The sequence below is a fragment of the Pelmatolapia mariae genome, linkage group LG14 (genome assembly GCF_036321145.2).
Source record: "Pelmatolapia mariae isolate MD_Pm_ZW linkage group LG14, Pm_UMD_F_2, whole genome shotgun sequence".
Taxonomy (NCBI): Eukaryota; Metazoa; Chordata; class Actinopteri; order Cichliformes; family Cichlidae; genus Pelmatolapia; species Pelmatolapia mariae.
The window spans coordinates 28,679,705-28,706,998 of NC_086239.1; the positions used below are offsets into that span (position 1 = coordinate 28,679,705).

Sequence of the window (27,294 nt, forward strand, 5' to 3'; positions counted from 1 at the left end):
TGCATGTGTGCGCGTTAACACTACCAGGAGGAGGGTAAGGGGAAAACTAAAAGAGTTTTTTGCAACCTCCAGCAACATTTAACGCACTCCTACCAGAAATTGTGTGCGCGCTGTATAATTTGGGCCCATCACTTGAGCATTTCAGTAGCGAGCTGCGTCTCTGTGGGTAATGGAATTCATTGTTAGGACCACTCTGGAGGTCCCTCAGAAGTGTGGGCACAAGACAAATGGTGCTCATCAATATCTGCCTGCTGCTCTGTAACCACAGCAAATGGGAATGAATGACAGAACGCTTTTTTGACATCTGAAGACATCTCTTGGAGAAATTGGCTGTGCAGATTGAACATCAAGAGGCCTTTGGAGAAGGAAAGACTGCTGCCTGTTCATGTGAAAAAATCCCGGAGATGTCTCCATTCACAGTTAGAAAAAGAAAAGAGAGAAAATTTATGCTTTTAGTTTTGTTTTAAATGTGCACTCTGATTCTGGTAAAAGTCCAAAACAATGGGTGTAGGAGTGAATGCAAACAGTGATATTATCTTTTTATGTTTTTACATTTTAATGTCACTGTCTCAGGGTTTGAAATAACATCCTCGTACAATCCCGTACCTCTGGTGTTTTTATTCCTTTTTACACCTGGGATATCAGAAAAGCATCTGTGCACTGATCTCCGTGGCTTGAAAATTTCAGCTCAGTGCTGGTCTCTTAAAGTAGTACTACAAAGTGACATTTTATTGCACCATTGCATGGTTGTGGTCTCAAAAGAATTGCTTTCTTCTTAAATAATAGATTTATTAATCATTGCCCCAGTACACACACAAATGTTGCTTTTTATTAGGAAAAAAATACAGTTTTTTCTTTTTTGCTTCTTTGCTTTTCTTTTTGGTTTGCAACAGAGTTTCTCATTATATTAAAAAGAAATATGGATGTACTGACAGTAACCAAGAAGTGGCCCTAAAATATGTTCACAAGCCGGTGGCTTGTTGAAATATGCCATAAAATTCACCACCTCTATGCTAACAGTTAGCCCAAGAACGGAGCAAAGGCAAGCAGGTCAGCGCAAGCATCGGGCAATCACTGATCACTAGGGAAAAATGTGAGTGGCTGCTGGAGGTTGCTGAAAGAGAGGTTGTTGCACAGAAAATCTTCCAGTTGCTTTGGTTGCTAGCAGGTTGCTGTGGTTACATGTAGTTTGCATGGGAAATGCTGACTTGTCTGCAAACACTTGCCAACTACTCTCAGTAAAGTACTGAAACTTGAAAAAGATAATAATTTGTAAGCAAAAGTTCTCCATTTCTGGTTTGCATCACACTCTTTCCAGTTTCAATATCGTTTGGCAAGTAGTTTGCGTGAAAACGACAGCCAACTGCGATAATCTGCTTGCAACCAAAGCAATCACAAGGAGGTTTTTGCAGTCGCTGCCAAATGTTTGCAGACAAAACAGCATCTTGCATGGAATCTACAGGCAACTATCTGCCAAAGACCAAAGCAATCATAAGGCGGTCTCCGTGACTGATTTCACCTTGCGAGAGTTTGCAACCTTCAGCAGCCAGTCACTCACTGGTTGGGGAATACACATTTTTTCCCGAGCGCCTGGAGGTTGCCAGGTGGTTGCCGGCTGATCTCTAGGTTTGTGTGACTGACGACTGAAACAATGAAGCATCTTGCATCGAGTGAATTTTTCTTAATGTTGTTTCTGTTACATGAAAAGCTTCTTTCTGTTATTATAACTGAAAGGTGTTCCAAATAAAGTAGTCACAAAGGAATGACCTCTCCTTAACCATGTGATTCATCATTGTCTGTTTCACACAACACAGAGGGGTTCAACAATACATTTTAACAGCTGATTCTGAGGGATCTTAGGGCCATTAAAGGGCCATATTTTCGATTCAATTTTGTACTGTAGGAAGAAATGGTGAGGTGACATATTGTCAATTTTAGCACCTGCACTCTGTGGTACAAGGGCTCTTTGTCCCACTGTGTGGTTACAGAGATAATGTGTTTCTTTTGATGGATATACTCTTGGACTTTGGCCAGAAGAAGCTTAATCTGAGCAAATTCAATAAATACATACAAATTCATTATACTTGAGGAAAGCTGTGTTTTTCAACAACCAATTTTTCAACCAGGGTTATGTTTAGTTTGTCTATAGTTCTGTCACACTATATGGATAATATAGTACTATATTATACTATTATATAGTACTAGAATGTCAGTAAATCCAAAAAAACTACCCCAAATAAAGCAGTAGAGACTAGATAGCGAGACAGTGAACATGAATGTAGGATTTAAATATTACAAAACTGGATTTTAAGCCAGGCTTTATGAGAAGGAAACACATTCTACAGACACAAAAAGTCCACTTGATGGCTCTAAGAGGAAAATATCACTTGAAGTATGCAGACATTTTTGGATTTATTTATCTTTTATGTGATAATTGTCCCAAAGTGTATTTTTATTATGATTTACTGCAGTATGTCTCAGACCTACAACCAGTACTTCTGAAGTGTGGCTAGAGCGTGCAAAAAAACGTTTAAATTTCACCCTGCAGATGATAGCAAAAAAAAAAAGAAAAAAAAAAGATCTTCAGCCTACTGATCTTCAAAAGAGCGCTACACCACAGAGGTGGACCAGTTTCCAGACAGAAAATAAAATGTCTTTTCTGTGCTGTGCTGATCTTTTTGCAGCCTTACCCGAATTTGGATAAAAGGCAAAAACTGTGGGATGGAAAACAGACTTCATAGAGCTACCACTTCTATTGAGGCAGCAGATATTTTCTTTAATATAGCATCAAATAGCACTACAATAACATAGTGTGGTCAGAGGATGGAACAGTCAACCCTGTGTTACACAGGAGCTTTCCCTAAACCTCGATTCCTAGCTTACATCTTTTCAAATTTCACCTTAAAAAAGGTTGCTATAACATCTTTGATTCTCATTCAGTTAAAATGCACCATAAGCTTTTTTTTTCCTCACTATCATTACATTCCAATAGAATAATTTCCCTATATTTTTTTCTGTACACTTATCTTTAATGCTACCATAAATTAAGAGCATGCTGCTGCCCTTCACACTAAGGATTACTGCAAAACTGGCACAATACCACCACATGACACCACGTCAGGAAAAGAACTTCAGTCACATCACTGTTTGAACACCTCTATCATCCGCTGGAGCTGGAAAGACAGACCCAGAGAAGGACGGCACTGACTTCAACTCAAAGTTTTATCTTGTTTTGGTGTCTGACATCATTGTGGTCCCATCCAATCCTCTGGTCCGAAGGATTCTGGGCTTTAAGTCCCCTTTCTCCCATTTAAAGAGTTAACTGGAGAAAATTGGTTGGATCGACAGCAGCACCATCAACGGCCAGTGTTTGATTGAACTCCCTCTGTCCAAAAGCACCATCACTCATTAATTAAGCTTCACACACACGCACACTTGTGCATTTTCTCTTCCTCTGTCCAGAGCAGGTAGGAACCTCCAGTCCAGAAGGGCAAAAGGGCTTCACTTTCATCCTCGATCCCCCACTGAACAGTCGGCACTGCCTCTCTCACAGGCCCCAGTATGGAGCGAGGCTCCTGCGGTCCCTCTCATAAACATCAGGTATGACCCCGTAGGGCGTCTGCACCATCTTAACAGAGTTTCTGCCGAACAGCTTCCTCTCGTACTCGATTAGCTGGCGCCAGAAGCCACCATTGGGCCTAATGACGGGGCGGCGGGCTTTGACCCAGGCGTGGGCCTCGGCCAGAGACACACGGTGGTACTTCATGAGATACGCCAGACACAGAGAAGCGGAGCGGCTCACTCCCGCTGCACAGTGCACCAACACCGCCCCTCGCTTACGTCCCACACTGTGGATCTTATCGGCCACGCTGTCGAAGTACAAGGAGATGGGGGAGTGGGGCATATCTGCCAGTGGGACCTTTACATATTCCATGTGAGGCCAGTTAAAGTTGGGGAGCTCAATGGTGGCGTTGACCACACAGGTGATGCCTTTAGACAGCAGCAGGCTGCGGTTGGAAGCCACGTTTCCTCTGCTGAGGAAGAGGTTGGGGGTGATTTGTGCGATGCCTCCCAGTAGGCTGCCATTTTCGGGCAGCAGCCTCGGTACCGTCGCAGGCACCATGGAGTTGCGATGGTGGTGGTGATGATGATGGTGGAAGAAGCCTTGGCTGCGGGAAGCCATTGAGAAAACAACTGGGCTTTAACGGGAATGGATTTTCTTTTTTCCTTTACAAAATCTTCATGAGCTCAGAGTCATAGTAGTGCAGCGGCACCAGCCAGACAGCTCCTGAAATACAAAAGCAGACTTAGCTTTTATCTAAATTAAACATTTTTCTATTTCAGTGCAGGCTGACAAACATAAAAACACTTCAAGGATGAGTAACGTGACTGCTGTTTGAAAACACTACAAAACAAGGGCACTAAGATCCTTCTTTTGGAGGACAGAGTGCTAAGAATCCATGAAATGGTTTGGATAAAAAGAGAGAAAAAAAAAGGAAATGCTTTTGTCAGAGTGCGTCTTCAAACTTTAAAAACCCAGACAAAAAAAGCTGTTTAGAGTCACAATAGTTTGAACTCATTTAAAAATACGAAGCTGTGAGCCTGCAGCCCCCCGGCTTCACTTCACGAAATTATACGAGAGGGGTTTTCAAGAATCCGCCGCACGCCGCAGAGACCAGTCACTCTACTGTACGTGTCTCAACATTCAGGTCGAATGGCCGCACGCTGAGACGAGCCTCGCTCTGCCATGTGAGCACAGACGTCCCGCAGGCAAACACTCACCTCATCTCATGTTCATCCATCCACGGCTCCCACATACAGATTACATCTCGTCTCTCTGGCTATTCCTGCCGTTAATGTCATTTCTTTACTGCACCAAACAGCAGGGTGGAAGCTAATCACACATACTGTATGATCATACCAAACTTCATTTAAACACACGATTTGCCACCCTAATTTCATTTTCTTTTCTCTTCTTTTTTCCTAAAAGGAAAATTACCTCTACTCTGAGAGTACAGCACGTACAAGGAAAATTATATTATGGAAACTCTAATATGACATATACTACTGTATGTGCTCAACTGATGGAAACACCTGTGGCAATGCTTAGACTATCAGCGGAGAACCCACAGCTCCAGGCTCAGCTTCACACACTGTTGCACTTGTCGTGCGTCATCCACACATCCTGCACCAGTCTAGGCCGACAGGTCTTTCTCCTTCATTTCTAGTGCGGTCTGGTTAACAAGACGCATGGCAAAAACACTGCTGTGTGCCGTCACCTTGCAGACTGGGATTCTTCTTATGAATTAAATTCTAATCAAAAACATGAGTGCGGAAGGTAAAATTAAATTGTGATCGCAGGTAAATCTAATCCTCATTCCCCCCTTTGATGAGCGGATGCTTCATTTTAATGCAAGGAAGAGTGACTGCACTGTTTTAAAGGTCGTCTGCTATGCTTTTCCATATTTTGTCATGTTATTACAACAGTGGACGCTCATGTTCAAATCAAGAGTTCAGCATATTTACAGGTAACGTCGCTGTGAGCCAAAATCTTTGTCATCATTTTTTCCTACTCTTGGCTCTGTATGATGTCAAAGAGAGTGTCCATAAAATGTTTCTTAACATGGTCATCTCATGCACACAGCTCTGACCGTGAACAGTGAATCTGCTGTTTAATCCTATCGTTTCTAAAACGCAGCCAATCACAAGGAAGTCGGGTTAAAGGAGAACAGCCTTAACCCTCATTCTACTGACTGGGGTCCATGTAGACCCCCAGTGGTGTATTTTGTCATATCTCACAGATGTTATTATTGTTTTGTTTTTAATTGTTCCCATTTTTATGACTTTGTCAATCAATTTGTTTCTTTTTTTCCAATTCCATTATGTAATTCTCTTGACTTCATCGAGGCATGAACTTGGTGAAGTGATTGGGAGGAGCACCTGAAGACGTGGTTCTCAGCCAGGAGAGGGTAGAGTTCCCGCTCCACGTCAGCAAGAAGTTGAAGTAACTTGGGGTCTCGTTCACGAGTGAGGGGAGGGTGGAGCGGGAGATTGACAGACAGATTGGTCCAGCAGTGTTGCAGATGCCACCCGAGGTGGATCAGGCTGATGTTATTTTTATGGGGTTTCAGCCATGTCCTACTGGGAGGAGGTTGGGGCAGACCCAGGACACACTGCCTTGCTTTGTGTTTGTTTTAATGATTTTATACTGGTTGTTTTTTTTAGTTTTTTTATATAAATACAACACAAATTTTACCTTAAATTATTGAAAACTAAGCGTTACCAGAATCAAAGGTTGGTAAATACACTGTTGAGTACTAATGTGGAATATACTTCAGTAAAAGCTGCAGGCTGCAAGAAAAGTATAGATTTTCATTTTACAAAACAACATAATTGAAAATGTAATGTAATAGAAAGGGAAAATGTAGGCATACAAATAATAATGATTTGATAAGAAATAAGTTTTGATATTATTTTTATTATTTCTATTATACTGAGGTTAAAGGGAAAGCAGTTAAAATGACTTGTTTCAGGCAGAGGATGAGCTGAGTTGGTGCACAAAGGGATACCATAAAAAACACTTCAAACAAACCTAACCTTGATTTCTGCTGTGACTTTGAATCGAGCCCACAGAAGGTTGATGAGTTTAATGTCTGCTCACCATTTTTATGTCACTTTGTTCTCAACAAATTACACAGTGTACGTCAGTAAAGATTTTCAACTTGAACAGTTCATTCATCCAAGAGCTGGTGTGTGATTTAAGTGTTCCCTTAAATTCTTTTTAACTTTTACTCAACTCTGGAAAGTCAAAGAACAAAAGCATTTAGCTGTAAATCAACATAATAGGACCACTTTAAAACACACAATATAAATAACATCAGTCATATCTTTTATTTTTCCCAACAAGTTTCTCTCTGCCTGCAAGATTGTTAATGATTTTATTGCCTAAAGCTTGCATAGAAAATCAGTAAGTCATGGAGCAGCTAATCTCCCCAAGGGCTAGAAAAGCCTTTCCTTGTATTGCTCACAGCTTTGATATCCCAGCCTGCTTCCCTTTAAAAAAACAGAAAAGGAAAAAAGGAATGAAAGGATAAACTAAAAGAATGCAAAATAATGCTATCAGCCCTCTGTGCTCCTGGTTGCCATCCACCATGGACTTCGCTGTGAAATGGTTGCCATAAACATGCTGCTGTTGTAAGTTAATACACCTTCATTCACAGCGCCACCACTTGTGATGAAACAACAAATATATTTCCCACTGTAGAGCAGTCTCAAAATCCCAAGACTACATCAGAGTGTGAACAACTTTCCTACAGGAGCATCAAGTGCATAATAAGTACTAGCAGTGATTTACCTCACCTGATGTGACAGTAAATTAATAGATTTTTGGTTTTTGAATTGCTGGGTTGGGTACCTAGGCAGCTGTAAATACCAATCATTGAAGATTAACTAATAAGGAAAATCAGTTAAAGTACCACACACCAACTGCAGCCCAAAAAATGAGCCACAATTTACTTTTTTAGCCAATTTTAATCATGCAATCACTTCATTTCAGCAATTTTAGGTTTGCTAATGGGGTCTTCATGGTTTTAATCATTCAATAATGAGTGATGGGTCCTTCAGTCAACATGGATGTTAAACCTAAATCAAAATTTTTATATTAAAATGTGAAAAAGTAACTAGATGAGGAGGATTTTAGAGCTGAGCAGGTCTCAGAGACGTCACATGCAGCAGAACCACAATACAATAAAGATTTCTGAAACAGACTTCTGCGTCTCCCAAATGAGTTATCTTCACTCTTCAGTTCACTTCACCTTTAGCGACTCTTCATAGCGCTTTACTGTCATTTTTGTAGAAAGATTGATGTTGTAGCTCAAACTCAGGCACACCTCCCTGTGTAACGATCAGTGAGGAGTAGTCAGTCTATGAACTGAATGACAGACGATGTGTTTTTGTGTTACTGCTAACTCAAACAATCACTGCTCATTTCCACGTTTAAAAAAAAAGTATGCATATATGTATGGACCCTGACGAACTCAAAATCTCTTAAACCTTATATTTTGAGCAAAATCATTTGGACTCTAAAAGAACTATATTGTATTTTGATGGTCAAATGCCACTGTGACCTTGTAATTCAAGTTTCTGGCCAAAATGCAATCACTCTGAAATATAAAGATGACGGCACGCGCAAAGTGAAAAGGTCAACATCACTTTGACACCATAATTTCAAAAACTTTTCATTACTAAAGAGCCTGGACTAAAGCTAACCACTCTGTGACTGAACTGACTCTTTGGTGATCAGCTAATCCATCTTCACTAAATACTATATGAGTCTGGAGGACATGGATACAAACTAGTAATTATTTTTTTAACAAGTTTTTGAAGGTATACCAGACCAGCATACACTGGTCTGGGCCTTAAAAAAGAAAGCGGGACACAGTCTAAAGTAGGCGGGTCAATGGCCCATTTACATCCATGTTGTTTTAACCCAATTCCCCACATGTGAAGTTTCCTAAAATCAATTTAAACATTTTTTTTTCACTTTAACAACATGTATGATGTTGACCAACTGGCGCACAGAGCACTCTTAATACAACAAGCAGAATAATTTCTACTAGTCTTGTCTTGTTTTTTTTAGTTTTCAAAGCTTTTCTGAATGCAAGCTACGCTACTGTTAATTTTCATGTGAAAGTCTGCAGTGTGATGGGAACCTTGGTTAGGTCTCATGAAGGAGTTATGGCTTTATATCTGAATGCTCTGACACCTTGTGGAGCCTGAACTTTGCATAATAGCAAGCTACATGCTGGAATGGCTTTCCAGATTATACAGTGACAAAGACATTTTCATTAGGGAGGAGGGCAGGAGAACTAGGACTTTTGTACTAAGTTGATGCCAAAATCCTGACAACATGTTGAATGGCAAAAGAAAGTAAAGCAATACGTCCACTGTGTCTTGTGGCAATGAAGAAACAAAAGCAATACAACAAAAAAAATGAACAAATCACACCACAGTAAGTCCTGTAAGGAGATAATTTTGTGTGAGGAAGTAATTCGCACACCACATCCTGGATAAAAATTATGTCAAAGAGACTTATAAGGAATAATGAAGGGAAAAAAGTAGCTCAAAGGAGACCTCTGGTTTACAGCAAGAAAGCTTGCAATTGTAACCAGCAACTTGTTTTTGTGCTGCTCATAATGTTAATGGTATTCCTGTCATTACTGTGTAGTTTGCTGTTTGTGCAGCTGCTTGCTTTATATTAAAGTTTATCAGTTTAAGATTTTATATTAAAGTTTGGTTTTACTTACATATTGGTATTAAATTTTGCATTAAGACTACCAAATTTCTGGTATCATGGCAACATTACCAGCGTTTGCCACAGAATTAAATTCTGTGTTTGTATGCATCAGAAAGGAAGCACACTCACACTTTTTAATAACATGTTTTAGATCCATCTCAATATATTTTAAATGTTAAGTACTTTTTTATAACTAAATAACAAACCAGTATATTCAGGTGCCCCCCAACTGAGTCTCCAGCTGCGTCGTGTTGGACAGTAGTTGGAGATAGTGGCTGGAGAGTCTTCTTTACACATGAAAGTCAGTCATGGAGTTCCACAGGGTTTTATCCTGGGACCAATACTTTTTAAATTATACATGCTTCCCTTAAGCAATATTAGTAGAGAATCCAGTATAGATATTTAGATTGCTATGCAGATGATCCCCAGCTTTATTTCCAACACATTCTCATCCCAACACGTAACATACTGACGCTATGTGACAAATCGTCGGTATGTTACATGTTCGGAGGCATGAGAGCCATTTGGAATGAATCTATGCATGTAAATGTGTTTTACGTTCTGATCATGAGTCACTTTGGAAAACACTATCTGATAGGGTTAAGGTTATGGTTAAGGTTAGGGTTAGGGCTGGAATGGACGGCTGGAGTCTCTGCTGTAAGCATGTGTTGACGCCGCGAGTGGCATACTTTTGGATTCAACTGAGAATCCGGGGCGTCTCATAAGGACGCCGAAGAGTGCCTTTCACGTTACTATGAGACGCCTCGGGCCATGACAAATTGTCGGTATGTTACGCTTTGGGAATAAGAATGCTGTGTTATTTCTCAATGAAGCCAGAGGACACAAATTAATTATATTAAAGACATAGTGGACGGATGACCTCTATTTTTCTTCTTCTAAATTCAGACAAAACGGAGGTCGTTGTGTGGTTTCTAAATAGATACTTACTCTAGATGACATTACTCTGACCTCCTGTAACACTGAGGAACTTAGAGCATTTTTGACCAGTATATGTCCTTCAATGCACACATTAAATAAATATGTAGGACTGCTTTCATTCATCTGCACAATATCACTAAAATTAGAAACATTATCTCAGAGTGCTATTAGTTCATGCACCCATTACTTCTAGACTCGACTATTGTAATTTATTATTATCAGGCTCTGTAAAGCACGTGAACGGGTTCTCCACCAGTTCAAGTCCCACACCCTTACACCAAATGTGGGACAAGAGGCTCATTTGCGATGAAGCTGATAGGGGAAAAAACTGGTTAGAGAAAGATGAAACAGGAAAGGTTGAATAGATGAACTTTCAAAATAAAAGTGAGATGATTCACCACTATTAAAGTTATCCCATTCCCTAATCTCACCCACATCACTCTGAGTGGCTTTGATGATTTCTAACTTGGTTTCTAAAAGCAACACTGTAACATCTCCAGTGACATCTTTCTAAAATAACAAAAGCTAAGCCTGACCTGCGAGCAGATGCCTTGTCTTGAGTCTCTATGTATTGCACAGCTGATGCAATAATTCACAGACAGAGACAACACAAACTGAGTTGCTGGGCAACCAAGTGACCAACAGTACAACAGCAGCAGCTACATCAACAGGGAAAAGAAGAAAATAAGAAAACCAAATAAACCCAGGCCCTCTCCAAAGTGCTGATGAACCACAGCGCTGGGCTGTGCTGAGATTTGCTTCATCCACATGGTTATTTATACCCCTGGCAGGGCAGGAGCGGAGGAGGGAGAATTATGCACAGGCTGTCGTCACTGAAAACTCTACTGTACGTTGGAAATGCTGCAGCTCACTGTCAGTCAAATTTACTCTGAGGATTCAAAGGACAGCATTCCAACTTTTACTCTACTACAAATTAGTGCTGAACTTTGCAAAAGACCAAATTGAAGTTGTTTTATTATATACATTTTCATTATTATAGCCTCATTACTATAATAGTCAATTCTACCAGCCAATTATTCTAAACCTATTAACAAAAATAATAAATCCATATTGGAGGCAATCACATTTTTAATTTCTCATTAGGCTACAACTATTTTGATGGTGTCTTTTATGGTTGTGTTTTAGACCATTAAATTCTTAAAACTGATTTGTGAAAAAAAAATCTTTCTGAGAAATTCCCATGAGACATTTCCCTCAAATCGCTGAGCCCAACCTAAATTTTGAGTTTTCTTCTTCTGATCTCCTTGATGTTTCAGAAACATCCCCTCTCTCAATCACTCAGATGAATCTGTCAACAGTTGGTGCCACCTCACAAATCTTGTGACGCTGCTCTCTCGCTGGGGAGATTCCTCAGGGGTCCGGTTCCACCTTCGCTAACACAAATTGGAAACGTGACCCACCTGCAGGAAAACTAGAGTGGCGGTCCCGACGGCAACCTCGCCCTCACGACACTAACGAGTGAAACCTTGATAGAACTGAACTTCCTGACTGACACTCCCTCACACCACAGAACGAGATGACTGAAATAGCTGGAGACGGCTGCGATTTCTCAATAAAAGAGGCAGTCTGCTCAGGTTGAGTGATGTCTGAAAGTGTCTCGGCACAGACTCAATAATGATCTGGGGAGAATGAGCAGCAATGACAGGGACGGTATTTTGGGGCAAGCAAGGAAGGGCACGGCCTCTCAAATGTCTCCAGTGCAGTTGGATTCCAGCACAAACAATGCACACAGTAGCTGCTGTTGGTTCGGAGGAGGGAAGGTTTTGAAACAGAGGGACAAATGCCACATGAGAGTTCGGCTCTGGCACCTTCCTGCTGCAGCAGCACCACCCGGATCCACAATGTCACACCTCAATATGTCGCACCAAGGGGAAAATCACTGAGGGCCACAGATGGTCACATGTCATGTAGTAAGAGACAGGATGCCTCCTCCCTTTCCTTTGAGATGTTTTCCACAAATTTGTCTTTAAATGAAACACTTAGTGTCGCTGTTAGAGATTACTCACGGTAGCAGACACATGAGACAGATAAATGGACTCTACTTTTACACAATGGGAAAACAATGACAGACTGAAACAGACTTAACCTTTCATTATCCTTAATTGATTCCACAAGCTGGGAATGTCAAACACTGCCAAAATTAGCCAGCAACTCTTCCCATTTGTTTTCAAATATATCAAAAATGTACTAATTTCAGCTTTTTTAAAATGTGAATTGTTCTTGCTTTTCCTTATCACCTTTGATAGTAAACTAGAAATCATTAAATTTTCAGATTTCTTTCTTTCTTTCTTTCTTTCTTTCTTTTTTTTAAAGAAGCTTTTTTTTTTTACACACATTTTTACCAGTTGGGAACATGGCAAGCAGATAGATTACTACTTTAAACTTTTATAATTAGCCTTGTCTCGTTATTTTTCGTTTTCAGCAACCAGTACGAGTCTAGAATGTGCAGTTTGAAGTGAATGACTCCTCAAGTTTAATAATTCAAGAACGAGCCGTGAATGAGGACCGCTCCTCTGCGCACGTTCCTATGCCCGTTCGCGTGCGCGTGACGCGGAGATGTGCGTGCGTTGTGACAAGTTGGGCTGTCGGAAATAGAGAATATTAGTAAGTAGAAAATGCCTGATGGAAGTGTCAGCGACGCGTTTGCTTTCCTGGCAGGCGCGCTCGCGTCTCCAGTTTCACTCAGCTTACATCACAAAACTAAAAAGCTGGACATAAACCTGCCCGGAAAACCCATTTTTAAAAAAATAAGTCAAGGCTTTAAGGTGAATTAGTAGGCATCTTATATGAGGTCCTCATAATGCCGATAAACTGGCTCAACGTCAGATGCAAAACTCAACTTACCAGTCGACTCTCTCTCAGGCAGAGATGGAGGTTTTCAGAGCGCCTTCGCCGCCTGCACCAAACCGGCGCGCACGGTGCTGTCACACATCTACCTCCTGCCAGTCCGCTCATGCACACGGCCGGGTAGAAGGCGAGAGGTTGGCAAACAGCCCGCAACACACAATAACATCACGTGAAAGTCACCAGAAATACAGTATGAGCCATCGGCACATCCGCCTGGTTGTACGCTGGCTGGAGCGGCGTGCAGAGGGCAGCGCTGCCTCCAGTATGAGGGGTGATCAGTGCCACACGGGGAGGAGGGGGAGGCAGGAGGAGCATGTTGGCTTACTGAGATGATTCCAGGCTTTTCTATTGGAAGATTCAGCCAGTCTGAAATCTACAGGGCTGTGGCCGAACCACGAATGAGCCTCAAGCTCCAGATTCACTGTCTGAACAAGACTAAGTGCACATAAACCGATTTACTGCAGTAGTTTTACAGGAATTTTATAAACTAAGGTGAGCGATCTGTAAAGGTACCTTCACGATATGTGATCGATTTTTAGGGATAAAAAGCTGGGGATCAGGACCAGAGGCAGTGAGACTGATCGCAGACTGTGAAACACCCCCCACAGCTGTGGGACTGTCAAAGGGTCAAGTGCATGACGGTTCTTTACACTGGTGATTCTAGACCATATTGGGGTTCTAGGCAAAAACAGGTGCCCGTCCACTCAGCATTCATTACCAGGAGAGTTGGCCCAAAACTTTATGGGTCCTTTAAGCAGAATTTTATTTGGGGACCCTCACCCCCACACAAACCCATCCCCAACTACCCACAGAAGCAAAGCTAATATGACCAGGCTTGATCATTTGTGCATTATGCATCAAACACAACTATTATCATGGTTTACTAGAGTGCTGGAAAGAAATGAAAAAAACCAACAAACAGTTCATGTAATTGTATTTGAAATGCACAAAAGGGCAGAACAGTCACAAAATGTAACATAGGCGTATATATTATTTTTGCATAACAATGCAAATGTTAAAACAGACAATATGAAATAAATGAACAGAAACTACCCGGTTAGAGCTAACAGCAGGTTACCAACCATAATGCCTGTGGTTTCCACCTAAGCCCACAGACCTTGACTGAACCGAAGGCTCGTGTGACGCTTCTGTTCTCTATCACATCAAGAGTATCTCTCCACTCTGTATGCAGGGTGGACATCAGCACTGAAACTCTGTGAGCTAAATCACAGTAATTTGTTTACAGAGGTATGATTGACACCTAGAAGTACCTACATAAGACACATACATAATCCTTTTTTAATGTAACCCTCAAATTATGACTTTTGTGAGACAGGTGCTGAATTTATTCTTTTTTCTTGCCGCTACAATTATTAAGACAAATATAATTTGAGTGGGTGGTTGTGATGGCAAAATTAGTCCTTGTGGAAAAAGCGGTAAAGAAAAAGTTCAGCTAGAACATAATAAATACTGCATTTAACTCTAGTTCATCACTATGTATGTAGCCCCCAACATCACTGGATATGTAGGATGGCCAGATGGGTGATCAGATTTGAGTCTGTGCTGGCCGTGCTTGTGTGCTTGGCTCTGTCTGTGATTCTTGAAACTAAAGACAGACTGCGGTGGTCATATTCTTGCATGTATGCGACTGTTGCAGAAACTTGTGGCTTTTCGATGTACAGACGTGTCAGCACTGCGGCCAAGCTACTTTACAGTTTGCATGCATTTCCGAAATGAATGAGCAACACTGACAGAGCTGTTTCTTATATCTCAGTGCTGAAATTCACCCGGCATTCATGTGACATTCTTCACTGTGACTCCATACAGTGTGATACAAATCACAAACCAGGATTTTATTAGAGCCATCCAGCACATTGTGGCATTTAGTAAATATTCACAGCCACGGTTGTTTGCTGATGTTATCCCAAGCTTTTCTACTGGAGGTAGATTTTCTAATGTGTGTTTTTATGAAAAATAAAAGTTTGTATGAGCCTTATTATTGTATATTATGACCAAAACAAACAAACACAAAGAATCAATCAGCAGCAACAAAAACAATTGCTGGGTCAGTCAGGAAAAACCTGTTTACATGAACATATTCAGATTACTATGGAGCTTGAGTAGTGTGATCAAACTCAGTCAGTATGCCCATGTAGAATAATGAGATGCACGTTATGCTGAAATAAAAAAAATCAAAACAAAAAGCACACAGTTAATCATATTTTAGTGACAGTCTTGTTATCAGTTACATATTGAGAATCTGGATGCAGACAAAATGACACATTAAAGCTCCCGATAAATACATAGATGCTCCAATTAGTGGAAATCATTCATCATCACTGATTGGTGTAGCCTTTACTATCTGGAAATAGAAAGGTATAAGAAAGAGTGAGGATGTTGATAGTGAAAATACGTTTGCCTCATTTACACAATTTACAGAATGTTTATAAAATTCCTGCATCAGGATTTTCCCACTGCTTAAAAATTCAAGATTATATTAGAAAACATGCTTATCTTTGATCATGAGACCCTGGATGTGATGAATAAATTCTACCAGGCACTATAAAAACTGTCTCTGGAATTAGACATGCTTGGGAGGATGAAGTGAATGTGGAAGTAAGAATACACATAACTGTTTAGTGAATGTCAGATGTAGGCTAACATAGGTTATATTACTCCAGGAAAGGCTTCACACTCTCTTCTTTGATATTTCACCTGTCTGTCATAGATGTAAATCTGCCGCTGGTAATCTGACTCATTTATTCTGGTCCTGTATAAAACCCACCACCACTCTGAAGCATTTGGAGAGAGCTGACTAGTGGATGTATTTATAGCTATACTTGATGTGACCAGCTCTTTGATTTCTGTAAACAAGTATGAACGATTGCAATTCCGCTCAGAATGGTGATTGCAAAAAGTGTGCTTTCATTCAATGCAATAACAAATATTAAAAAATACACACTTTAGGTGTTTAGGTATTTAGCATGTGAAGTACAAATGTGTTTTATCTGAATGCAACTTTCCAAACTCCAGGGCTAGCTAACACCTGTTTTTTGCTCACGTCGCCCTCATAAACAGCAGTGCGTGTCAAAAGTGATGTTACAACTGCACTTTAGTGTCATTTTGACCCATCCTGTTTTTTCCAGACCGGTGAGTATGATGCAGTTGGCGGGGATGTGAGCGTACAGTCATATCTGGCTTTACTGCCATTTCAACCTTATAGCTGTACAGGAGCCTAGAGGTTCCTTGGATATAAAGAGGAAGACGCTGCAGCTTGAAAAGATAAGACTTCCTGGAGGAAACTCTGTCAAACTTCCTGTTTCGACTTCTTCAATTCCCATACCAGCGCTGATGAGGAGGTGGCCATGCCTATTGTTCAGGAGAAGACTGCACTAAAACTGGCACACCTTTAAGTCCCAATAAAAGATGATGAGGCTGTGTGATTTCACAGTTGACATGTGACATGTGATTATAAAGTAGGCTTTGTTGTTTTTGCAGTGCAACAGCCTCCTTATACTCCCCTCTTTTCTTCTGTCCAACTTGGAAATATTTACTGTTATTTCAGCTGCAGTTCTGTGTGGTAACCCCTTAATCAAGCCTACTGACCTTAGTTCAGCCATGCTCTGACCACCATTTAGTTTGAAATCCATCACAGCTAATGTAGGCTGACAATGAGTGGAAAGAAAGAAATAATTTATCAGTGTTTTAATTCTATAATCCCAAGAACGTTTCCCACAAGGTTATTGCTATGCTTGATTTAATTAATAAAAAGTCAAGACTATTTATTACTACAAAGCACTGAATATGATGTAAAAGCATGGTGAGGTGAGAATCAACAATCAGAGGCAGGTGTGCCTCGCATGCTACTGTGTCCCTGGCATCAATCACTCCTCATACAGAAGCTGTGGGAGGATCAAGCACCTCCCTGAAAACTGTGAGCTACAGCTATGGAACAAACAAACCTGTTAATGGAATCACTAAAGTCAGAATGAAACTCTTTTTGCTTCTTTAAATGAATACAAACAGGACTTAATGAAGACTACAGACACAATCCTACCACACTGACATCCTCCAGCCAAACTCTGTAATCTCTGTAATGATTTATTCTACTTATAACCATACATACAACCTCTGTCCACCCATCCATCTGGTTATTTGAGGTTGTGGTAGTGTATATTTTGTATAAAATCCTTTTAGGCTCACATATCAGTATATTTGGTGTAACATTTAAAACCAGGATGTGAACTGTTCTTTAAAAAAGTTATAAGCTCCCCTTGAAAAATTGGTTTGTGAAATTGTGTTTGGGTCTCTAAAACACTGACAATTTACTGTTTTTTTCTATCTGCAACATTAGGCTGTTACTGATTAATTTAAGAGAATGATTCATCACCAATACACTTTAGTAACGATACCAGCATGAATGCTGTGCCTGTGAAGTGTAAAACAGAAAATAAACAAGTTAATGGATGTATGAAGAGCAGCACTCAGGAATCCAAGAGCTGTACTTGCTGAAGTCGTGTTTTCCATTATGACCATCGACATCTTGTTTTTTTTCCAAAAAGGACGCCTCAAGCAAAAGGTGAATCATAGCCATTCAGAGCATAGACACAGCCTGTGTGTTTTATTGTTTTATAATGGAGTTTATTCTAAATGCAGACAGTAATTTACAAAGTCAGCATATTGAACCGATGCCTTAAACTGTATACCTAACTTTATATTTAGGTCATAGCTCAAGAAAGTAGAGGTTCATTATCTACAGACTTCTTTTTCATCTACAGCAGTCACACCCTCCTAGACTAACTTTTGGCCACCATGAATGAGACCAGGATTGTTTGTTAACATATTAAAACAGTGTTCCTGTAGCTAAACACTGATTGGAGCACATTAAGATTTTTTGGTCAGCTAAACTAAGATATACTAGGTATATTTAATCTAAAACACAGAGCTCATTTATTTTTGGCTAACTATAATAAATGAATGCAACTTACTTGTCATAGAGTGTTGGGGTTGCTGTTGTCCCTATATCATGCAGAAGGTGCCGCAGCAAAATATTGTAAAATACTGTGTACCTGTAAAAAAAAAAAAAAGAAAAAAAAAAAGAAAACCTAAGCGCACCCTTAAGCGATTAGGTTAAAGCTGATTAACTGATTATGAGCAGGTATCTATGACGACATCTATAAAAGCAGAAGATTTGGCAGTTTGCTTTTCTGGAGCATTTAGATGTGTAAGGCAATGCTACAATCTTCCCAGGAGTGGATAAAAAAAAATTCACCCCAAAGTGAGACCGTGCAATGCTCATAGAAATACCCAAGAGCTACATCTCAGACTCTACAGGCTTCAGTTAGCATGTTAAATGTTAGAGTTAACTTGATGCCAGATGGTGGCACCTTATTTGGCTGCAGCTGCAGTAAAAGACATTTAATGTCTCAAATCCCCTTAAACTGGATCGTTTGGCTGTGAATCTGCTGGATGGTAAAGCCAAACTAATATACAACTGTCAGTCATTGGTAGCACTTTGTGAAACCAACAGTTTAGGAACTATACATGCAAGCACTCTGTAAGGTCTGCGTAGCTGGCTACACAAGCTGCATGAGCTATGATTGGTACATCAAGCAGCAAAGTCTCCTACCAGCACTGTCTGCTAGTGGAGTAGAAGGAGGTGGTGCAATAGAAAAATAGAAAGCATTGCAGTTGATGGAAGGGGGGGAGATCGCCCATGCAGGATGCACGCAAGGACCCAAGACCTTACATCCTCCTTGTTAACATCTGCGCTTTTTGGAGATAAACTGGACTACCAGAAGCTAAGACATGGCTAAATCCATCCATTCCAAGTGATGCAATAATATTCTGAAGCTGTGCTCTTATTACCTGTAGTCGTCGTGTGTGCATTTACACTTAAAAGAGCTTGTGCAAAAATACTGAAGTCATCTCAAGTCACAGCTCTTCACACACAGCGTTTTTGACTGTAAGATCTAGGCTCTTCTACCTGACCAGGGAATGTACTGTTATTATCATCACAGCTGTGCACATTCCCTGCAGTGCAAATATCAAGGAAGCCCTGAATACTCTCTACTGCCATCAATGACTTGCAAAATACTTATCCAGATGGTGTTTTCATTGTAACAGGAGACTTTAATCAGGCCTGCATGAAAACAGTTCTCCCTCATTTCCATCATGTAGATTTTGCAACTAATGAAAAGAACACACTGGACTTAGTCTATTCAAACATAAAGGAAACATTTAAGGCAGCACCCCTTCCTCACCTTGGCTCTTTGTGTGATACTGATTCCTACATACAAGCCCTTGCTAATCAGAGAAAAACCCACCATGAAGCAAGTGAGAATCTGGCCTGCAGGAACATTGAAAGCATTACAGGACTGCTCTACTTTGAATATGCTTACTGGGACATGTTCCTGGCAGCTGCAACTGACAATCAACATGCAAATGTGAATGAGCATGCCAAGTCTGTGTCTGCATACATTCAGAAGTGCATGGAAGATGTCTCTGTCACCAGAAACATCATCACATACTGGACAACAATAAACTGTGAATGAGTAAAGAGATATATGCGATGCTCAAAGCACAAAATGATGTGTTTAAATCAGATGACATTGTGGCACTCAAAACAGCAACAAGTCAACATGAATCATTCCATAAAAGCAGCCAAGCAAAACCACGGTACAAGAATACAGAAACTTCTCCAATGACCCTGTAAGTACCAGGTGAATGTGGTAGGATATCAAAGCCATTATGGACTCTAACCCTACTCACCCTGTGAGAACAGTATAATCTTTTTTAATCAACCTAAACCTACATTTTGGGAGGTTCAAAGTGCTTAACAACACCTGTAACACCTGCCTGCACACCCTGATGTGCAGGCATTTAGTCTTGAAACAACTCATGTTTGGAAGACCTTAAGAAAAAGGGAACATAAAGGAAGCATTGAACCCTGAAAACATACCAGGATGGGCCCTCAAGGAATATGCCAACTAATTAGCTCTGGTTCCCACCGAAAATTTTCAACATGTCACTGAACAAGGCTGTCATAGCATCTTGTTTCAAGATTGCTGCCATCATTCCAGTACCCCAAAACTCATCTTAATGATTACTGCCCTGTAGCACTCATCCACATAATGAAGAAGTGCTTTGAGAGGCTGGTAAAGGACCACATTGTTTCTGACTACCTCCTGCATTCAACCCATTCTGGTTTGTTTACTGCCCATATCACTGCATAGAAGACACCATGCCCTCTGTGCTGCATCTAAGCCAGGCACATCTAGAGGAGAATAAAATACATGCAAATGCTGTTCATGGATATCAGTTTAGCAGTTAACACCATCATTCCACAACACTTGCATAAACTGGTTTACCTGTGTAACTGGCTGTTAGACTGCCTCACCAGAGCCCAGTTTGTTTGGGCAGGTAAAAAAATGCCTCTAGCATCATCTCCCTGAGCTGCCATCAGGGCCTCGTCCTGATCCCACTGCTGTCCACTCTGACGACCCACGACTGCTGTGCCAGATCTACTACTAATAACCCTGTGAAGTATGTTTACAATAGCAGGCCTCATGTGAGATAATGACAGCTAGGCCTATGCAGAGGAAGTGAGCCAGCTGGTGGACGAGTGCAACACTAAAAACTTGTCTCAAAATGTTGAAAAACAAAAATCAGTAGGACGCAGCACAGTCACACCTGGTGGTCAGCAGCACAAAGTTCCTGAGTGGACAGATAACAGCCTGGTCATTTCAAATTGGAGCAGAAATTAGTTTTTGTGCTGATTGAGGAGAGCTCACCTCTCCCCGTCCATTCTCCCACCATTTGCAACGTTTGCAGCATCTGCAGCAGAACAGCTAGATTCTGCATCAGCTTCTTTCCCCCAGCCATCAAGCTGCTGAATTCTCAATAATCCCCCTCATCACTAACTCACACATACACTCACTCACACTGGAATGACTGCTCCTGGACTACTCAATATGTTCAACACAGGTTTCTATCCATGAAAAAACCCAAAACAAATATGGCTTGTTTGGAAGGATTGCCAGGAAAAAGCCTCTTCTCTCTAAGAAAAACATGGCAAGAAAATTGCATCTGAACAAGCCACAGGACTTCTGGAACATCGTCCTTTGGAAAGACGAGACCAAAGTGGAGATGTTTGGCCACAATGTCAAAACCAAACACAGAATATCAGCACAAATACCTCACACTGTCAGCCCTGTGGTGCAGGGGTGATGATTCGGGTGTTTGTTTTGCAGCCAAGGGACCTGGGAACCTTGCGGTCATTGATTCGACCATTAACTTCTTTGTATACCAAAGTATTCTACAACAGACTGTATACCTGACAGTTAAGCTTGGCTGAAACCGGATCATACGACAGGACAATGATCCCAAGCACAGCAGAAAATATACAACAGAAAAAGAAAAGAATCAAGGTGTTGCAATGGTTCAGTCAAAGTCCAGACCTCAGCCTGATTGAAATGCTTTGGTGGGACCTTAAGAGAACATAAACGATCAAACCACAAACCTCAATGAACTGACGCAATGGAAAACTGCAAAAACCTTTGTTTTCACATGACTGTAGTATCAATATTTGACACCCTGTAAATGAATTAAAATGTTGGGCAATCAAGATAAGTGACAAAGGTTTCTGCTAACTTTTCAATTTAATTTTTCTGATGCACTAATTTTGCATATATTTGTAAGCACAGCCAACTCGTATTAATTTTTACAGTTTACTTTCATCTGAAGGACACTGATCAAACTGCTCTCGTATTTGTTCCTTCAGGAATTCATCCTGTTGAATTAGTGAGTTAACAATTTATTCACTGGTACTTTGTCTGAAAAACACAGATCATCTGATCAATCATTTATTATCTCTCTCACACACACGCACACACAGCATGCCACTGCTTGTTTATGATTCAACCTAGTACACTCTTTTAATCATGCTTCCTGTCTCGTAACCTGTTTATTTAATCTAGCTATACTCCTGTTATTGTTTCAAATAAGAGGGGGTGTAACAGGCTGCAGCAATAAATGGACCCCTCTGCTACGCTGCTATATTATATGTGCTAATACACTCACAAGGTGTTTTCTTCACCTCTTTCTTTTGTGTGCAGACAGCTGCATCATACAAGAGGAACGCTCGATACTGTAGCTTCACAAACAACGTGAACTATTTATTTGACCGCCTGCAGAGACGTGTGATCGTGTTGCAGGTCTTGAACTTATAAAACCCACGAGCAAACCGAGTTGGAGATGTAATAAACAATGTAGGACCACACTCCACAGCGGTTCAGGCAATACATATCCACTTTAGTATGCTACTGAGGACGCGCACATTACCAATTTAAATGTTGCCTTGGCATGGCAGGCTACAGGCGTACATGGAAAACAAATATACTGACTGTTCTTTAGGTCTGTTATTTCAAATCTCATTATGCCCTGCCTGAAAGAAAACAGCTCTGACCATCTATGGCCACAGCTCGGAGACCTTGGAGATTGCAGCTGCATCTGCGCGGCTTTCTGTGCAACCCTTAGTGAATACATCCATGTGCAAAACCGTAATTAGACGTGCCTTCCAAAGTCAATTCTATTTCAAAGGGCTCCTAGGGGAGATATTACGCTACCCGTAAACCCATGGCCCCGGCCTCAGTCACTCCTAATTACATTCCAAATTCAATCAAGTGGAAACAAACAGCAGCAGTACCAATAAAAAAAAAAAAAAGGTTTGAGGCAGACTGGTTCTGCTTTATGAGGGAAAAAAGTGACAGACTGACACAGATTTGTGATCCTGTACTTAAAATGCATCCTGACAAGAAAAATGCAGAGGAGAGGTATCAGCTCGAGCTGATTGAAATTCACCTGACGAATGTTTAAGGGGGAAACTGTGACACCAAATGTCTGTGAATGAAACAAGCAAGGAGTAAAAGACGAGTGATAGATGTGTTAAGAATGGCTAACCTTGAATTAGAACAGTGAAAAGTGAGAGAAGAGATGGATGGAGATGGAAACGGAGAGAGAGAGGGAGGACGACAGAGCTGCAGGCTGCAGAGACAGGGACTGGGGTTCAGACTGAAATGTCAGATGAGTCAGAGGCATTCTGGGAAGACGCTCCTGTTTAATATGTCTCCACAGTCTGCCATGGAGGCTGAAAATTTACAATGACACCATTGCCATAATAACAAGCACCTGCAGCCACGTTGTGAAGAAGCTGTCTGCTCCGAATGAGCGGCGAAGTGACATTGATTAACCCTGACCGCCTGTAACACCAGATAACTGATGTGGAGAGGGTGCCACGGCGATTTAACCTTAAAATCCTGTGCACATCCCTCAAACGCGCGGACACTCAATAACCTGTGCTTCTCAGTTATAGCTACTTATTTACACTTTCTGAGAGCCAGCACAGATCTGTCAATCCAAACACTGAGTGATGAGCACGGCTGTGAAAAATCACTGAAGGGGAAAGCTGTAGAAGACAGGCGAGCACCTTTTGGAGTCATGCTGTGAGAGCTGAGGCAGAAACACATGCAAGAGGGACCAGAACATCTTTATCTCAAGATGGGTGTGCGACCTGCAGATTATCAGAGTATCTGTGTCGTCTTGCGGATAATTAGAGGAACGATTATCTCTGAGAAAGTAAAAGCAAAGTGTGAAAATCTGATCCCAGCTGGCTGGTAACACTAGAGATGTTTATTTCTGTCCATGGTGCTCTGTGTGTGTGTGTGTGAGACTGCTGGGCCGGGGGGTGGTAAGATGAGGAGAATGGAAAGTGTTTTGTGGTCAGATGCAGGCGTGTGTGTGTCTCTGTTTGTGTGCACATCTAAATAAAGTTGCCGCTGATCCCACAGGCACCCCAATCGCTCCAGCTGTGACGGTGGTAAATAGACATGGGATCTAAGTGTTTGCTGTGGCAACATGTGAGAGCAGCGTGGAGGCTGAGCTCAGCGGGAAGCCTCCCTGTCACTCTGATCCACTCTGACATCAAACGCGCGCATACGCACATGTGACGCTGCACAAAAGGAACACACACAGAAATACAAACACACATCCTCCGTACAGTGGCGGCATCTCTTCTCATCCCAATAATATTATCTTACTGAGTGCTGAATGGCTCCCTCCATGACAGTGAGTCGCTGAGAAAAATTGCACACAGACGGATGGGTGGGGGAGAAGAGGGGAGGGGGGCCACAGCAGACTTCACTGCTCTGGTTTAGTCACGACTCCTCTGCCCAACAGATGAGCATGAGCAACAGGGCGAGCGTGTGTGTGTGTGCATCTCCACGGAGCTGGCCCCCTGCCCCTCCTCTCCACCGCTTCATCGCTCAGACTCCAGCATGCCACAGACCTGGTTGCCAAGGTAACCTCTTGTGTTGATGGGTTCACCTCTGTGTTAATCACCGGCTAGCTATAATGACCAAAGGATGCATGGTGTGTGTGTGTGTGCCCTTGTAAGGTCGAGTTTAAGGCTTAGGTTAGAGCCACAATAAGAGCTTGGATTATTCATTTAGCTGTGATGGTTAAAGATAGGAACTACTGTCCTCACAAAGGTAGTACAAATACGTGTGTGCGAGTGAGCCTCTCAGCAACACACAGATGTGAGAGACATCTTTTTCCCTTTTCCCTGAATAGCAGCAAAGTTAAAAATCAATAAGACAGCAGCAAAGGAGAAGCTCTGAAACCAATCGATCGATTTTCTCTGCAGAGTTTGTGTTTTCTGTTTCCATATCCAAAACAAAAAAATGTAGTCTAGTTTTTCTGCCTTAAAAAAACAACTATATTCAAATGTCTCTGCTGCAAACATGCAGATCATTAAACTTGGTATATTATGGACGATTAATTAACATTAGCGCAATTTGTCAGCTGGGATGGGCTCCAGACCCCTGGAGAGATAAGTGGTTGAGACAACAGGTGGATAATTTCCTCTGTGTTATGTATACAATCCAGCTCCGCCTCATGCAGATTAGCAGTGAAAAAACAACTAAACTAAAAATCTCTAAACTTAAGTGCAGCGTTCAGATCCTTGCACTTGTCCTTCAGTCATTTTTTGTCACTTTAAGCTTTTATTTGATCTCAGATGGAAAATTGTTCTTTTTAAATCCTCTGTGTTTATCCTGTGATTGAGAATATTACATGTATTATTATATTACTTATGTTGAATATGTTGAAGCTAGGCAACAATATATAAAGTGATAAAGACCAGTAATATCTCTACAACAAATGTACACATTAATGCAAATGTTATAAGTGTGTTATTATGCCTCATACTAGTACTTATAATTACATATTTATGCTGGTAGTTTTTGTACTTTTACCTGTAGTCACATGGAAAAGAAGGTTTTCATGTGGATCTTACATTGTTGCTGTGGAATCTTGGCTCTTTCTTTTACAATATCAGTTCAGCTGAGTTGAGTTTGCATGCATTTGTTTATGCACAGCTCTCTTAAATTCCCACCACAGCATTTCAGACATTGTGAGATCAGGATTTTTACTGGACCATTGCACCATTTTGATTCTTTTCTTTTTTTCCAGCAATTTTGTTGTAGATTTTCTGCTGTGCTTGGAATCATCGTCCTATTGCACGACCCAGTTTTAGCTGTCAAATTGATGACCTCACATTTGACTCTAGAATATTTTGGTACACAGAGGCGTTCATGGTGGACTCAGTGACTTCAAGGTTTCCGGGTCCTGTGGCAGCAAAATAAACCAAAATCATTGCCCCTCCCCCACCACGCTTGGTAGTTGGTATGAGGTTTGTGCTGGTATGCTGTGCTAGGTATTCTCTAATTGCAGTCAAACATCCCTACTTTGGTCCAAACAACATTGTTCCAGAAGTCTTGTGCTTTGTTCAGATGCAAGTCTTCTTTTTAGAGAGAAGAGGCTAAATTTTCAGTTAAATTCACCTCACTAGCAAATAGAATAGAATAGAATAGCCCTTTGTCATTGTACATGTACAAATGAATGAAATTATGGATTTTTTTTTCTTTTTCCAAAGTGCCAAAATGTCTGCTCTTACAGAGGTGCTCACACTTGTTAATGAAGTGCATTTTCACCACCCTACATTGCATTTGCTGTATAAAAATCTAACACCTCAACACTGCTAATTTGCGGTTGCTGATTTAAAAAATAGCAACGCATTTTGCTCAATCACATTGTGGTTTTTTTTGGCAATTGTAAACATGATCAAGATGGGTTTTTTTTTTTTGGAATATCTGTGGATGCTTCATTACATCAAAACAGCCAAGACAACCAACAACCAAGACAAGCAAGCCACAAGCACCTCATTCGGTTTGCCAGGAGAGTGTCAAAAACCTTGAAACACTGACTAAGAGAAGGAGAAAAGAGCCAAATCACTTTGATGACAGCTACTTCTGTTTAGTTAATATTCTGGATACACACATGCACGCAGTGAAACAGAGAACAGAGGAGAGCAACACAACAACAGGAGAGACTCACACCAGGCTGAAAGTCAACACAGACAACACAAGCAGCAAAGATTCATATGTTGTGTAGCACAATGAATGCTATATTTTCATATTGCATTGTAAATCACCAATTAGTGGCAAAAGTTACTAATGTTAGATAAACCTTTTTTGAGATCACCTACAAGTAAACACAGGATCAGTTTCTGAGATTTTCATGTATGAAACCATTTGAATCTGTGCATCCTGAGACTGTCATCTATTAATCTGTCAGTCCAGCTTACCTACATACTGTATAGATGTTACATTAAAAAAATATTTTAGGGTATGACTGTGCAAATTTCTCTCTTTGAATATATTTATTTCCAGTATATAAGCTGAAGAAATTCAGCTTTGCTTTACCTTTGTGAGGAGTCTGAAATGAGCAGAGAGCAGCAGGCACAGTCTGCCTGAGAAGACAGTATGTGGGTGGATTGAGAAATGCTGCATCTCTGCACACATGCAGAGCGTTGACACTGACATCTGCTCCATCTGCTGCCCCTGCCACTTCAGCACAGACTTTACAGTGACGGAGAGAGGAGTGAGACACGTGCTGGGCGAAACAGGTGAGGAGTCTGCTCAGCTTCACTGCCAATGGAAGACTGGGGAAAAATACCTGCTCAATTCGGCTTGAAAGGGGCTAATTAACTCTTACTCTCTCTTACTTCAGCACACTTGATGAATCAGACTTGTTGCAGACCTTTCCTGAAAAACGCCGCCTGTCATCTGCTTGTG

The 27,294-nt window shown here is 41.1% G+C and overlaps 1 protein-coding gene across 1 annotated transcript; it reads right to left on the bottom strand.

Moving 5' to 3' along the window:
• Window positions 1-574: 574 nt before the first annotated feature.
• dusp14 (dual specificity phosphatase 14) lies at window positions 575-13,348 on the bottom strand. The gene is made up of 2 exons (XM_063494028.1): window positions 13,100-13,348; window positions 575-4,288 (listed from the first exon to the last, which is right to left on the bottom strand). Exon 2 carries the CDS (start codon window positions 4,181-4,183, stop codon window positions 3,548-3,550), a length of 636 nt encoding a protein of 211 aa, XP_063350098.1. The 5' UTR covers window positions 4,184-4,288; window positions 13,100-13,348; the 3' UTR covers window positions 575-3,547.
• Between the last annotated feature and the right edge of the window lie 13,946 nt (window positions 13,349-27,294).

What these genes read in the sequence shown, in the direction of transcription:
- dusp14 (XM_063494028.1), bottom strand. Translation starts at nt 4,183, where the DNA reads ATGGCTTCCCGCAGCCAAGGCTTCTTCCACCATCATCATCACCACCAC.